Source organism: Pseudoliparis swirei, chromosome 18, assembly GCF_029220125.1.
Source record: "Pseudoliparis swirei isolate HS2019 ecotype Mariana Trench chromosome 18, NWPU_hadal_v1, whole genome shotgun sequence".
Taxonomy (NCBI): domain Eukaryota; kingdom Metazoa; phylum Chordata; class Actinopteri; order Perciformes; family Liparidae; genus Pseudoliparis; species Pseudoliparis swirei.
In genome coordinates, this window is record NC_079405.1 from 10968494 (window position 1) to 10982282 (window position 13789).

The window sequence follows — 13789 nt, forward strand, 5'->3', positions numbered from 1 at the left end:
TTTCAGTAAGTCAGCTCCATTAACTTGTTGCTGTGTGACACAATCATATCAGAGTTTACCACCTGACGTGGTTGGGAGTAATGGACACAATTTGTTTGTTTTATTGGCACAAATGGTCCCTCTAGATATGCACTTTTTAATGATATTGCACAATTTAATGTATTAAAATCATTGCACCGACACCCTTCTTATCATCCTAATGGGTCCTTTCAAAGAGTACTATTATTATAGAATATCTGATTATTCATTTTTTTATTAATGTAAGATAATGTTAATGTTGTAGTTTGTCAATGTGGAGCAATATCTACAATTGCAGTATCAGCAGAAATAATGTTTTCTTTTTCTTCAAGACAGTTCTTGGACCCACCATAGGGCACTTATAATGTTGTAAACATGTGTACTTTAGAAATGCATATTCCCACATTCCCTTCAAATAAAGACTGTTTTTATAATAGATTCATCTTTAGTCTCTATCAAATCCAAATTATCATTTAACTTGGGTCTCAAGGGGGAACTTCAAGATTCCCTTATAATGCCTTGTGTCACTGGAGCACCTGCTGGTGGTTACCAGGCGAAGGCAGGTGGCATCTCTTTAAACCTCTGGTTTTAATCTGACCACCAGTCCAAAAATTACTGTACGAAAAGTATTTTTTTTACTTAAAAGTGAAAACAAAATGGCAATTCAGTCAAGAGCAGTCAAACTGCCCAACAACATTTAGGAAGTAACAAGACTAACATCTTATTTTTTTCATGTGGGATCCATACAAGACTCGCCCACCCTATCTATTTTGCCTTTTGTGGTTGGAGTTGTGTCCTCTGACGTGTTCTGCAGATAGACCGGATGTGCATCTGGCTGATGAAAGCAAGACAGGGCGGTCTGCTGCATCTGTGGTTGAGAGATCAAAAGCAAGGAGCATTCAGAAAGTAAAAACCTTGAATTAAAAATGTTACTTGAGTTGAAAGTATGAAAGTCTTATCAGCAAAGGATCAAAAGTACAACATATTCATTATGGAGCACAATACCTTCTGTCATTAGTATGTTCATATGTATCATGTCATTTGATTAGAAATTGTGTAAATTGCATTTTTGTTGCTGATCAAAGTGTTGATAATGTTGACTATTTGATATATTGTTATATACATTTGTTGTGTCTCCAAAAGGCAAAAAAAGAAAGTAAATACAATCAACCCTGCATGTAGTTGTTCTGTATTATATTGTGTTGAATTGATCTGTTTTTGTATCTCTATTTGATTTTTTTTTAAATTAGCAACCTGTTCTCAAGTCTATAACCTTCCTTATGGATGTCACATTTAAAAACAGGAAGTCCAGCTAGTAAAACTTTACAACCACCAGTGCCAAATCCTTAATGGATCTCCAGGGGGCAGCAATTCACCGTGATTGCATTTGTTGTGAAGCTAAGACGAAGATACCACCGAAATACATTTAATAGATGAAGTTGCCAAAGTTATTTGCTTTTTTAATTCAAAAGACAATTTGGAGACACTCTTTTTACTGGTGTGAGGTTCAAATTGGTCAATTGGTATTGTCTTTCTTTGTTCATATTTATGTTTTATTTGGTCCCCGCCAACTTCATCTACAAGGGGAGGCCATAAGCCAGGGTGAAAATATAAATATAGAACAAATGTAACAAAAACTGAAAGGTAGGAGTTATTGCAATAACTGGTAGGTGTAATGTTACATAGCTCAGTGGGGTAAGAGGGCCGTCCTGCAACCGCAAGGTAGTGGGTTCGATCCCCGCTCTCCCCATTAGCTGCAAGTCGAAGTGTCCTTGAGCAAGGCACTAAACCCCCAGTTGCTTCCCGGGCTCTTCACCGCAGCCCACTGCTCCTTAATAACTAAGGATGGGTTAAATGCAGAGAACTAATTTCCCCTTGGGGATTAATAAAAGTGTATATTTTATTTATTTAAATTGGCAACTGGGTGCATACTGTTTGAGTTTAACTTCAGTTATTGTCCTATTGTTTAAATGTTTAAGACGCAATAGGTGTAAACTTCCCGTTTAGTTCCTCTATTGTTTGCCAAACTCACACCAGCAAACATAGCAGGTCATCACACTTACACAATTGTATACTTTAAATATATAGCCTGCAGTCCATGTTAAAGAACCAGCAATGTCTCTTTATCACCACCAGGGGTCACGTGTGCACAGAACATCGCTCAATGCCGCCACATCAACTAGTCCATGTAAGTCTTGAGCTGAAGTTAGAATTGATGGCATTTAAGTAATTTAAAAAACAAGGCATGCACTTGAAGGAGCAGTTTGAGATGGCACTGTTGACATAAAGTTGAATCAGCAGTAATTGGGAAATGACAGTTATATTCATAAACTCTCATTATTTATGTGTTTAGTGAAATAAACCAAACATACCAAGTATACATATAACTTAAAATATATACAGAAATAAATACCACGTAAATTACCCTGCGAAGTGACAGTTTGATCACATGCATGAGTCACACAGCTGATCGACATAAATGACCTTTTGACGTCCACCAACGAGATCTCGCGAGACTGCCGCGTGGTATCCGCCATAGCGTAAGCTCTTATAAGCGCTTGCACAGGCGCGTCCTCTTCGTTCGTCCTCAGTGCAGGATAACGAAGCTGCTTTCTCTGCACCAGCTCCTAAAACCAGGCGTTTGAGTCCGAGTCTAACACCAGATCCGCTCCGCTGCTGTCACCCTGTCCACTGCGCGACTGTTGAAGAGGCTAACGTCATTAAAGCGTGAAGTTTGCACGAGGTAAGTTTCTTATTCGCATCTTATTATCTTGACTTCTCGATGTAACCTCTTAGCTAATGTTAGGCGCTTAGCTAACGTTGCTCTCGGTCAACCCGAGAGGGTCACGAGCGGCTGGTGTTGACACTTAGTCCCTCTTACATTGAATACTTGTGTATAAAAACGCTATAACCGCAACCGTATACTTGTATTGTAACGTGAGAGACAGACGAGTCGTGACTCTTGCTCTCTTTATGTGTCGTAACGTGCAACATGAAACGCTTTGCGAGTCAGCGCGTAAGACTCCGTCAAAGGGCTCGCGAGCACCCGGAAACCATGCAGTGTCTGTACATCTGGCCATCACGCGATGATAGCAAGTAGTGTCCTTGCCAGTGTGTGTATCTGACCGGTATAGTGTGCAAAGGAGGACACCGGGAATCAAGTTACAAATGCTGGCTGGAGTGTGAAGACTCTGCTAACACAAGTCAACACACGGAAATAAATCAAAAGTATTCTCATCATCTACACGAGCTATTTTGGGCAATGTATTGCTTTTTAGTGGTTAAATCGGTCGCACTTGCGCGGTTTTACTCGCTCGTATCTCTTTTCCTCGAACTTCAAGTGGACGGAAAAAGTATGGGAGTGATTACTCTTTGAGGAATGTAGAGAGGGTTATGACACAGGCATATACGTAGGACCTTTCCCTTTTTTACGTAATGGGACTTTTTATTTGTACATGTTGGAATGGTATGATGAGACACTTGTTGCAGTGACACTGAACGTGTATTAGTCCTTCTCTGTTTTCCTAAAATCTTTCCTTTTCGATTATTTTTTGTCTGAAAACATTTGACTCCAGAGACATTTGCTCTGCGGTCCAAAAGAAAAAGAGTTCAAAACCCAGATGGCAATAAAATGACAGCTCTAAAAATCATGTTGTGAATACTTTCATAACTATATTTCACTAAAGTACTACAGCGGTCTTCCTTGCACAGAGAGAAGAGCCAGTTAACTTAAATGTGTTCATATTATTGAGTAGATTTTAGTAAATTATACCAAAACTGTGGGTTGATTGCATTTCAGGTAAATAAGGGGAAATAATCCATTGTGTTTTGTGTACTTTGCCTTCAAGCAAACACCTTTCTAAACCGGTTGTTACCGCACAGAGGAGTATCTAAACTGGAGTTTCTACTTTTCATTACATGTACTGTCTACTGTCTCCTTTAGATCCCTGGACAAGAGTCACCACTGCTGACATGGATGTGATCATGCGTCGCTGTCCTTTCCTGGCTCGTGTGCCTCAGGCCTTCTTCCAGCAGTCCAAAAAGTTTATGGTGGTGTACGCCCAGCGATGCCCCCTCATGATGGAGCTGGCCGCTAAACCTATGGCCCCGTCAATGGCTCGGGCCCTCTGCTCCTCCTCCTCCTCCCGCCAGAAGACTGAGGACCTCATGTCGGTTGAAGGTGAGGGGAGCAAAGGAGGAGTAGATCCAGATGTTTAGCATAATTAATGTGGTAGTTGCATTATATTATTACCTACTACTAACTATCCAAGTTGATGCGATGAGTGACTGAATCATTGCATTTTATGGCATTGTTTAAAGGTTCTTAATAAGGATCTAACTAAAGTTTAAAACCTCTTTTGTCCACCTGCAGGCCCTAAACAAGAAGCGGAGCCCAAGCTGCGCTTCCACCCTGTGCCGACCTCAGGTCAGGCGGTGGCCTCCAAATGCCCTTTTCTGGCTGCTGAGATGGGCCAAAAGAACAGCAGTGTGGTCCGCCAGGTCAGCATGGAGTTCCAAGAGGATGTCCAGGAAGTCCGCACAGTCAACAAAGGTAAGACTTGTTAAGAAATGGGTTAGGCTTTTGACGAGACTGATTTAGCCCGTCTTTTTGTTCTTATGTTGATGCCATTTTCTTTGCGTCCTCTCTTGACCCTTTTGCAGAAATGTCCCCTGCCCAGCTGCAGCCGTCCCTGGCCAGCAGCATGAAGGGAAGCGGAGGGGAGGAAACTAATCTGCTGAAGACTCTCCTGAAACAGAGACCGAAAAGCGTCTCCCACTTGCTGCAGGACAACTTGCCTGGCAGTTGTAAGTTTAATTTGGGTGCTATGGCAACCGAACCATGTGGAAAAGTGTCAATACAGGACTGCAGAGTTGTAACGCTACGACTTTGTCCTGCGACATTATGATCATACGAGGTCACTCCCGTATGTAGTGTAGCTAAGACTTTCATCTTGTTGCTTCATCCGCCACAATGCAAGAAGCCACATTAAGCAAGCGTCTGCCTTCCTGTTCTGTTGCAGTGTCCCGCTACCAATACGATGAGTTTTTCGAGAAGAAGATCGAGGAGAAGAAGAGTGACCACACATATCGTGTGTTCAAGACTGTGAACCGTCTGGCCAACGAGTTCCCCATGGCCGACGACTTCACCGGCTCTTTGGAGCAAAAGAGGGACGTGTCCGTGTGGTGCAGCAACGACTACCTGGGCATGAGTCGACACCCGCGGGTGGTGCAGTCCATCATGTGAGTGTGTGTGTGTGTGTGAGAGTGTGTACACGTGTGTCGTGTAGGACAAATAATTCGGTCCTTTTGGGGCTAGATGTGTTTACATGGAATGAGACAAATATTTGTCTTGGCTGTTTACATCTCCTGTGTGCGCTTTAATTTGAGAGGCCAAACAACGTGCAAAAGCCGAGTCACGCCACATCGTTAGTGAAATCAACCTGACACCTGGGTGTTCCGGCCCATTGTTTGTGTGGGCGTTAGTACGCTAGAGTTTAAACCTCACGGGGCCCCAGTGAGGTGGGGCCGTTTGTTTTCTTGTTTGAGCTTGTCCAGCTTGCGTATCCCCTGCGCCGCGGTAACACCTTGAAGCAAGGTGAAGTAAGGTGCACAGGGGATACGTGAGCGAGGTGTTACCTTCCCTTCAAGGTGTTACCTACCCGTCTGCTTAATTATTGACATCCTTCCAATTATTGTAGTCTCTGGACAGGATAACACTTTTCTTTTTTGTCGGTCTTTCTCTGTTTTTAGGGATACTTTACGAAAGCATGGGTCTGGGGCAGGAGGCACCAGGAACATCGCTGGGACCAGTAAGTTCCATGTGGAACTTGAACTGGAACTGGCTGACCTTCACAAGAAGGACGCTGCACTGCTCTTCACCTCCTGCTTTGTCGCCAATGACTCCACCCTCTTCACCCTTGCCAAGATGCTGCCTGGTACACAATGCAAAATGTTTCCAATAAATCCATCGTTTATGTCTGTTTATAAGTTAGTCGTGAATAAATGTGTGATGAAAACTCTCATTCTCTTCTGAACTATTTTAGGCTGTGAGATCTACTCTGATGCGGGCAACCACGCCTCAATGATCATGGGCATCAAGAACAGCGGCGTTAAGAAATTCATTTTCCGCCACAATGACGTCGCCGATCTCCGAGTGGTCCTCCAGAAGGGAGACCCCAACAAACCGAAGATCGTGGCCTTTGAGACGGTTCATTCCATGGATGGTTAGTTTGGGATTTATTTTAAAACTTTATTTTAAAACTGATTGAAGCTACACAAGAACATCTTTAAAAAAATAAAGCAATAAAGCTCGCAACGTGAATGTAGTTTATAATGTGGTGTCCGACTAAAAAGACCTATTGTTGTGGCTGTCCTCTGGCTCATGGCTCAACGTCTCACTCTGGAACACAGGAGCCGTGTGTCCGCTGGAGGAGATGTGCGACTTGGCCCACGAGTTTGGTGCCATCACCTTCGTAGACGAGGTTCACGCTGTGGGCCTGTACGGCGCCAGAGGAGGAGGCATCGGAGAAAGGGATGGCGTCATGCACAAGATGGACATCATCTCGGGGACATTAGGTCAGCATGTAATCTCTTGTAAAAAAGGAGAATAAAAAATCCTGATGTTGTTCCAACTGAGCATTTAGATTAATGAAGTCATGCCAACATGTTGTTGAGCCATTAAATGTGTGCAAATGTTCCAGTATCTATTTATTTTTATTTTTTTAAATCTCTGTTTTCAATTCTGCTGACCTCATCTGTGTCACAAAGTAGGCCAGAGGGCATAAAGAAGCCGGAGCAGCTCTGTTGTTGCTAGGAGACGGAGGGCTCTTGTAGCGCTCTGATTGAATTACTCCCTGCGTCTGTTTGTCGCCGTCAAGCTGAGGGGACAATTATTTCTCACGGAGAGCTTTTCAGCCCCTGTTCTACTGCCCTGTTCCGCTGCCAATTCAGAGTGATCGACTTTGTGAGATCACAGAGGATGTTTCATCGACCACTGAGCCTAATGTTGTGACTTTTTATTAAAGAATGCTAAATGATGTCCCCGGAGCTGTAGCAACACGCCAGATTAAAGAATAACCCCCAATGTGCCGCGTCCTCTCCCAGGCAAGGCGTTCGGCTGTGTGGGCGGCTACATCGCGAGCACCGCCGCACTGGTGGACACGGTGCGTTCCTACGCTGCGGGGTTCATCTTCACCACCTCTCTGCCGCCGATGCTTTTACACGGAGCCAGGAACTCCATCCAGATCCTTAAAGGGGAGGAGGGCCGCACTCTGAGACGTAAACACCAGCGCAACGTCAAGCTGCTCAGACAAATGCTGATGGACTCTGGGCTGCCGGTGGTGCACTGCCCCAGCCACATCATCCCAATCAGGGTAATTTAATCACTTCAATAATAAAAAGTAAACGACACACAAAGTAGTCCTGCGTGCGGTTCCGATACAGCGCCATTCTAATCACCATGTGTGTCTCTTTTTGTTATTTTGTAGGTGTCCAACGCGGAGAAAAACACCGAGGTGTGTGACCTCATGATGAGTCGCCACAACATCTACGTCCAGGCCATCAACTATCCCACCGTTGCCAGGGGAGAGGAGCTCCTGCGTATCGCCCCAACACCTCACCACACCCCCGAGATGATGAAATTCTTTGTTGGTAAGAGCATATAGTAATCTTGTGAAATGTGTTGAAGTTAAAATGTAAATTCACCCGGTTGGATATGACACTCGCCCTCATGTACGTGAATGTATAATTGGCTTCGGTCAAAATGCTCAACTTTCATGTGCAAACTGACTGCAGCTTCCTCTCTGTACTGATCATTTCCTTGTTTTCCCTCCACAGAGAAGCTGGTGCACACATGGAAGGAGGTGGGCCTGGGGCTGAAGCCCCACTTTTCAGGAGAGTGCACCTTCTGCCAGCAGCCGCTGCACTTTGAGGTGATGAGCGACCGTGAAAAGTCTTACTTCAGCGGCCTCAGCCACCTCATCTCAGCCTGCGCATAACACCACTGCTGCTAGAGAGGGCACATACATACTCAATGCCATTCCTCTTATCACTGTCATAGAATGTATTATCTTTGATAAGTCCTTCAACACATATGATTTAATATATTATATGTTCAGATGTTCTTATATGCTCAGAATAAAATATGAGATGGAAAGAAAACCTGTGTTTGTGTCTTTTTGGGGGGGGGGTGGATTTATACAGACGATGATTTGATAGATAACGCATAAAAAAAGAAGAAGATGCACTTCCGCACATATAAATTTCGGACTACATTTTACTTGCACTTTTTGTGTATACAAGACAGGTAAATGAAAGTAATTATGCTGTGTGTTCAGATTGTCGTGCTGCTGACAACCATAATAAATACGCAATCTAAAATGGGTGAATGCTGTGGCGATTTTAGCCTGACATTTCTGGTGGGGCAATTTTGTATGACGTCATGTCACCGTCACACAAATAGGGGTAGCTGATTATTATAACAGTAGGCCTATATAGACCAGTCAGATATACTATGGGCTGCATTTTGAGTGCCTGCAGGGAGCAGAAATCCTATTTCAAATACATTTCACAGCACGACACAAAGATGTTGCCTATAATAATACTAATAATATTGCAAAATATTTTTAAAGCACTCTTCATTCCAAAGAATCTCAGAGTGCCAACATAGTACGCACTATAATACGCCTGCTTGTTGTGCGCTAAAATGTTCCGCTGATCAGCACTATCTATCTGTGCCATGATGTTGACCCGTCCCAATAGTCCCAATTTCATGGCGCAATTGATATGACTTTTACAGCTCTCATGTTTCACCGTTCTTTCTGCCAGATGCTTCAGGTCTTTATGTCCATCAGTTGTCCAAACTGAGTCTGCATTAGTTGTATTTCCAAAAGAAGGAATGGAAAGCAGAACAGTGCTCTTTTTGTTGTGCTCATAGTTAGCCATGTCTTTCTTTCAAACCCATCCATCTTCAAAGGTCGATTCACTTTCTCACCAGGCTGCAGGATCAAGTCATCTGGTCTGTGTGGCCCCAAACGTTTTAGTTCCAGGGGTAATGTGCTAAATTGCACCCTCAACAAATAATCTACGTTTTTCATATTACTTTAAAAACTCTTCCAAAGTTGTCTAAATCTAGCGAGAGCTAACTAACCCGTAACTGACATTGATCTGACTATGTTATTTTCTTCTTAGTCACGGGGTACAGGTCTCACCGTTTTTGCATTATTCCAGTCTAGTTGCCAGGCAGATTTCATGGGGCACATCTGAAAGTGCCCCACCGCTCAATGTTAACCTTGGCCTGTGTGGTTCACGCTCATTGGTGTTTCCATGGTAACCAGTGGCGGTGCGTCCATAGAGGGTGCTAGGGCGCCGCCCCTCTTAAAATTTTGAGATGAAAAAAAAAAAGAAGAAGAAAAAAAAATACATCCTGTCAAAAAACATTATATGCCAAATCATTTAAATAGAAAAATATACCGTGTTGACGTGCTAAAATGTGTGTGGGTCACCTGTCAACAACCACTTGTGTTATTGTGAAAAATAAAATATAAAATCGCCACCATTATCACGGAGAGAAGCCTCCCCCCCCCATTTTCGACACTGGCGTGTGTGGTGTGAAACAGGGAGCAAACATCGCATTCGACAGTCGGCGTTTCGGAGGACATCTTGGACGCGTGAATATTGTGACACAAAATATGACAAATGTTTATTATTTCACGTTTTTTTCATCGTTTTATTGTTATTGGATCAGTTCGGCAGATCAGAGAGAGACTCTTCAGAGTCCAGAGAGCAGAGAAGCTCTTGAGAACGCTGTTGCTAACGGAGCTGTCAGCCCCTGTTGGTTGTTCCAGTTTCTGTCTGGTGTTGCAACTCTGGACTGATGGGGGGGGGATCTAAAGAGCTGCAGACAAAAAGAAAGCACAATCTGCCCGCAGTTACGAATCTTGGAATCAGGCCGCACTCTGCTACTAACAGCCTGATCGCTACCCTGCTGAGCAGAGCAGAGCTTGCAGAGCAGAGCAGCAGAGCACACAAAGGAGACATCGAAAACACGAAAAAACAACAGAAAGACAGACTGAAAACAGGAAGTTAATGACAAACATGACGGGTTTAAGAAGTTATGACTTTTTGAGTTTGACCACTTTAAAGAGAGAGATACTTTTAAAGAGGGGTCTGTCTTGTCTTTCTGTCCCCATGGTCTGTCTGTGATGACCCTCTGACTTTGTTCTGCTATTCTGCTCTGGACCCTGACCATGTGAGGATGTACTTTAGAAACCTTTATTTTGCAACCCAACCCAACAAAAAATGTTTCTGCTCAGCCTCTCATGCCCTGTTACAGTGTGATAGTTGTTTGTTGATAGTTGTTTGTGGACAGTGTTTTTGAAATAAAGCTTTGTTGAACATTTTTTGTTTTTTTTTATTCTTTTTTCTGCTTGTTTGATGGTCACGGTGGGGCAGCGTGGGCTGTTGGCCCACCGGAAAGGGAAGGACAGCGGAGAGCAGCATTTAACAGAGCAAGCACACAGACAGACAAACACACAAATCAAATTACTCCAAAACAATACTACAATGCTTGTGAGTCAAGTTTATTCATACATATATTCACGCTACTTTGCATTTAAAAAAAAATATATATATATTTTGCCGAGAAGTAAGAATGTATTGAGCTTTCTGCACAACAGCGTCATCTGGATCAGGTGGGTCAGTGCCCCACCTGATCCAGATGTAGAAACGCCACTGGCTGAATGATATAACAGAACAGATTGTGTTCGTTGGGTAATTTGGGTGAGCTGACGTCTTAACATTTAATCCCTTTCTTCTGCCGCTCACAACAACGATCAACTGTCAAAACAATGTGTCTGCTCCGCTAATTAAAACACTGAATCTTTGTGTTGTACTGATGGTGCTCTTAGAATCCTCATTATTTCTGCTCCAGTGGCTGACTTGTGCTTGTGATAAATGTAGACATTGAAAGTGTTCCCGCTTGGGACCAATAAACATCTGGAACAAACTTGTTGCCATTTGTAGCTATTTTAACATACCTGCAAACTTGTTGAAATGTGCCGTTTTGAAATCAAAATAAGTCATCCACGTGTAGATCCGAAGAAGTGAGACATGGAGAAAATGTGATGTGGTGATCTTCGCAATAAAAGATATTTGGTGTGACGTGTCGAGTCTTGGCCAATCAGATGTCTACAGCGTCTTCATTCGGGGGTTAGTTGCTGTCTTGTTGCACGGTGTATCGATACTAAAAAGGTACCCGTCCGTCAAAAACGATTCGATTTTGCATATTTTTATTATCGATACTTCATTAAAAATAGCGTGCGATCAGAGCGCACGCGCTGCTCCGCTCCCGGTCACGCTGTCTGCACGCATTGACTGCAAGGGGGCGGGGCTATCTTAAGGCTATCATTATTATTATTATTATTATTCAGAAGGCTTCTTATGGCAGGAACTAAGTAGTCATCTGGTCGGATACGGACAAAAGGCATGTATAGCCGTTTATAATTAATGCTATTATGGCACCATGTAGTTTTTATTAATATCTTGCTGTAGGCTAATATTAATGCCATTTGTTAAGTGTTCAAAAAGTGGTAAAAAAGGCAACCATACAGATGTTTTATTTATTACTTTTCTAGATAAATATACCAGTATTGTATTTGTGCTATTATATCGTATTTATGATATTTAATTTAATTCTGGTATCGGGTATATCATGATATTTATGGCAGGTATCGTATCAAAGTTATCATTTTGGTATCGCGACAACCAGGAGAGGCAGAGCAGACTGCAAGAAAAAGGCTCATCAATGACTTTAACCATATTGTATATAATACAATGATTATGAGTTTGCGGGTATGTATTAAGGAGTACAATTCACTTACTTAAAAAATAAGAAATATGGAGACCATTTGCAAAAAGTAAGACACCACAAAAGGACATTCACGTACAATTTAAAACAATCATTAAAGAGCCAACAGATTAGAAAATGTACAAAAGCTATAATGGATTAACACAAATAATAATAGTTCTTATGCAGTGGAAAAAATACTTAATATTTTTACAAGCAGCGTCACACAAAAGTCATCAGCCTTAATCTTTAGAGTCACAGCTGCAGTATTCTGGGAGTTTCTTCCAGATGTATGATAAACACTGAACGCTGTTCCTCCGGGATTTGATTCTGGGGAAAGGAAGCAGAAGAGTCCCCGGCAGCCTGAGTGGTCTGGATGATTCATAATGTAGCATCGGATCAGAAATGTATTTTGGGCCTAAACCATTCAAGTTTGACAAACAGGAAGTCGGTGTAAAGACCTCAGAACTGACGATTTGTGACGCACTTGCTTTGGTCTTCGTGAGGACTCGAGCGGCAGCGTTTTGAATCAGCTGCAGCTTTGCGGTCCATATTTTTCGGGAGACATGTAAAGACGCTGTTACAGTCGTCAAGTCTACGTAAGATGAATGCATCAACACATCTTTTCTCCAAATCCTGAGACATAAGAATGATTTGTAAAAGATCTGAGGTCCGAGTGTCTGGGAGACCAATCCCACCGTACACGTGGAACCCTGTAAATTCAGACGGAGATGACATAAGTGTTGCTGTGAAACTCGAGGTGATCCAGATTCACAAAATACAAGTCAAATCGCTTCAAAAGCATACACACACACATCCGCAGGATCCACATACGCCTCGGAGCCCGTCATGGATGGTTCATGTTCGTTGTGTTTGCAGAGCGGAGATGAAAACACCTTGTCAGCCTCACACACACACACACACACACACACACGTCTTAGGAAACCATTTGGATCAGTCTCTTATCTTTCCTCTCTTAATCCACTGTATTGACGGATACATGTGAGTGCTGAGGGCGCCTGGGGCTGAAGGCTTCAAGTTACTTCTGCTGCTCTTCATCATAATAGGCTGTACACGCTTATTTGTCAGTGTTGACATCATTAATACATTTAGTGATTTTCTGGTCAGCACCCATCAAACTCCAGCCAGCTCTTTTAATGAGGATACATGTGAGTCAACTTTGCTCTTGTCACAATCTTGCGTTGACAGTTCATTCATTTGACAGTTCAGGTGTTGTAAAAGCCACGGTTATGTCATAAGAGGCAGAAGTGCTCTGAAAATGGAAGTGAGAAATACGTGCAGCTGTTTCACAGAACTGATGTAGCTACTGCTTCCCCTTTTGACTTGGCTCCTCATTTAATTTGATCCATAAACAAGGTCATCACACACACACATTGAGGGGGATTCACTATTAGAGGAGAAATCTATTTCTTAATTAACTACACATATATCATTTATATTTAATCTCTGAAATATGGGGTGGAGAGAAGTTGTTTGAAGTTTTAATGAAACAGTGAGTTTTGGTAAATTCCTAAAAGGAACAGCTTGTTTATTTATAATAAGTTAAATGTTGTGTAAAGTCTTAAAGCATGCCAACATATTAAATGTACATAACAGTATATACAATGTTAAATAAACATAATGTATCAATATACATACATATTACAGTTGTGTTTAGAGTTTCATTTTGCCTTATATATCCCAAATGGGTGCCAAGTGAAAGAAAAAACAAAACATAGTATCGTGTCACTTTGACCTACCAGATCAGCTTCAGGGCTTTTTTGTAGCGTCTCTCAACTCTACTAACGGATGACCTCCATTCTTCAAGATAAGAATGTGGAGCTGTCTCACATGTTTGTCTAAAATCTTCCTGAAGTGTTGAGTTGGCTTGAGCTGTATTTTCTATTTTGTTTTGACATGAAACCA

General features: G+C 42.5%; 1 protein-coding gene across 1 annotated transcript; it reads left to right on the forward strand.

Annotated features, from left to right (window-relative positions):
* The first annotated feature begins 2606 nt into the window (after positions 1–2606).
* Positions 2607–8178, forward strand: alas1 (aminolevulinate, delta-, synthase 1). The gene is made up of 11 exons (XM_056437197.1): positions 2607–2761; positions 3962–4198; positions 4391–4570; positions 4681–4824; positions 5040–5259; positions 5770–5954; positions 6063–6242; positions 6430–6594; positions 7123–7391; positions 7506–7668; positions 7855–8178. The coding sequence occupies exons 2-11, from the start codon at positions 3991–3993 to the stop codon at positions 8013–8015; spliced, it is 1875 nt and encodes a 624-aa protein (XP_056293172.1). The 5' UTR covers positions 2607–2761; positions 3962–3990; the 3' UTR covers positions 8016–8178.
* The last annotated feature ends 5611 nt before the right edge of the window (positions 8179–13789 follow it).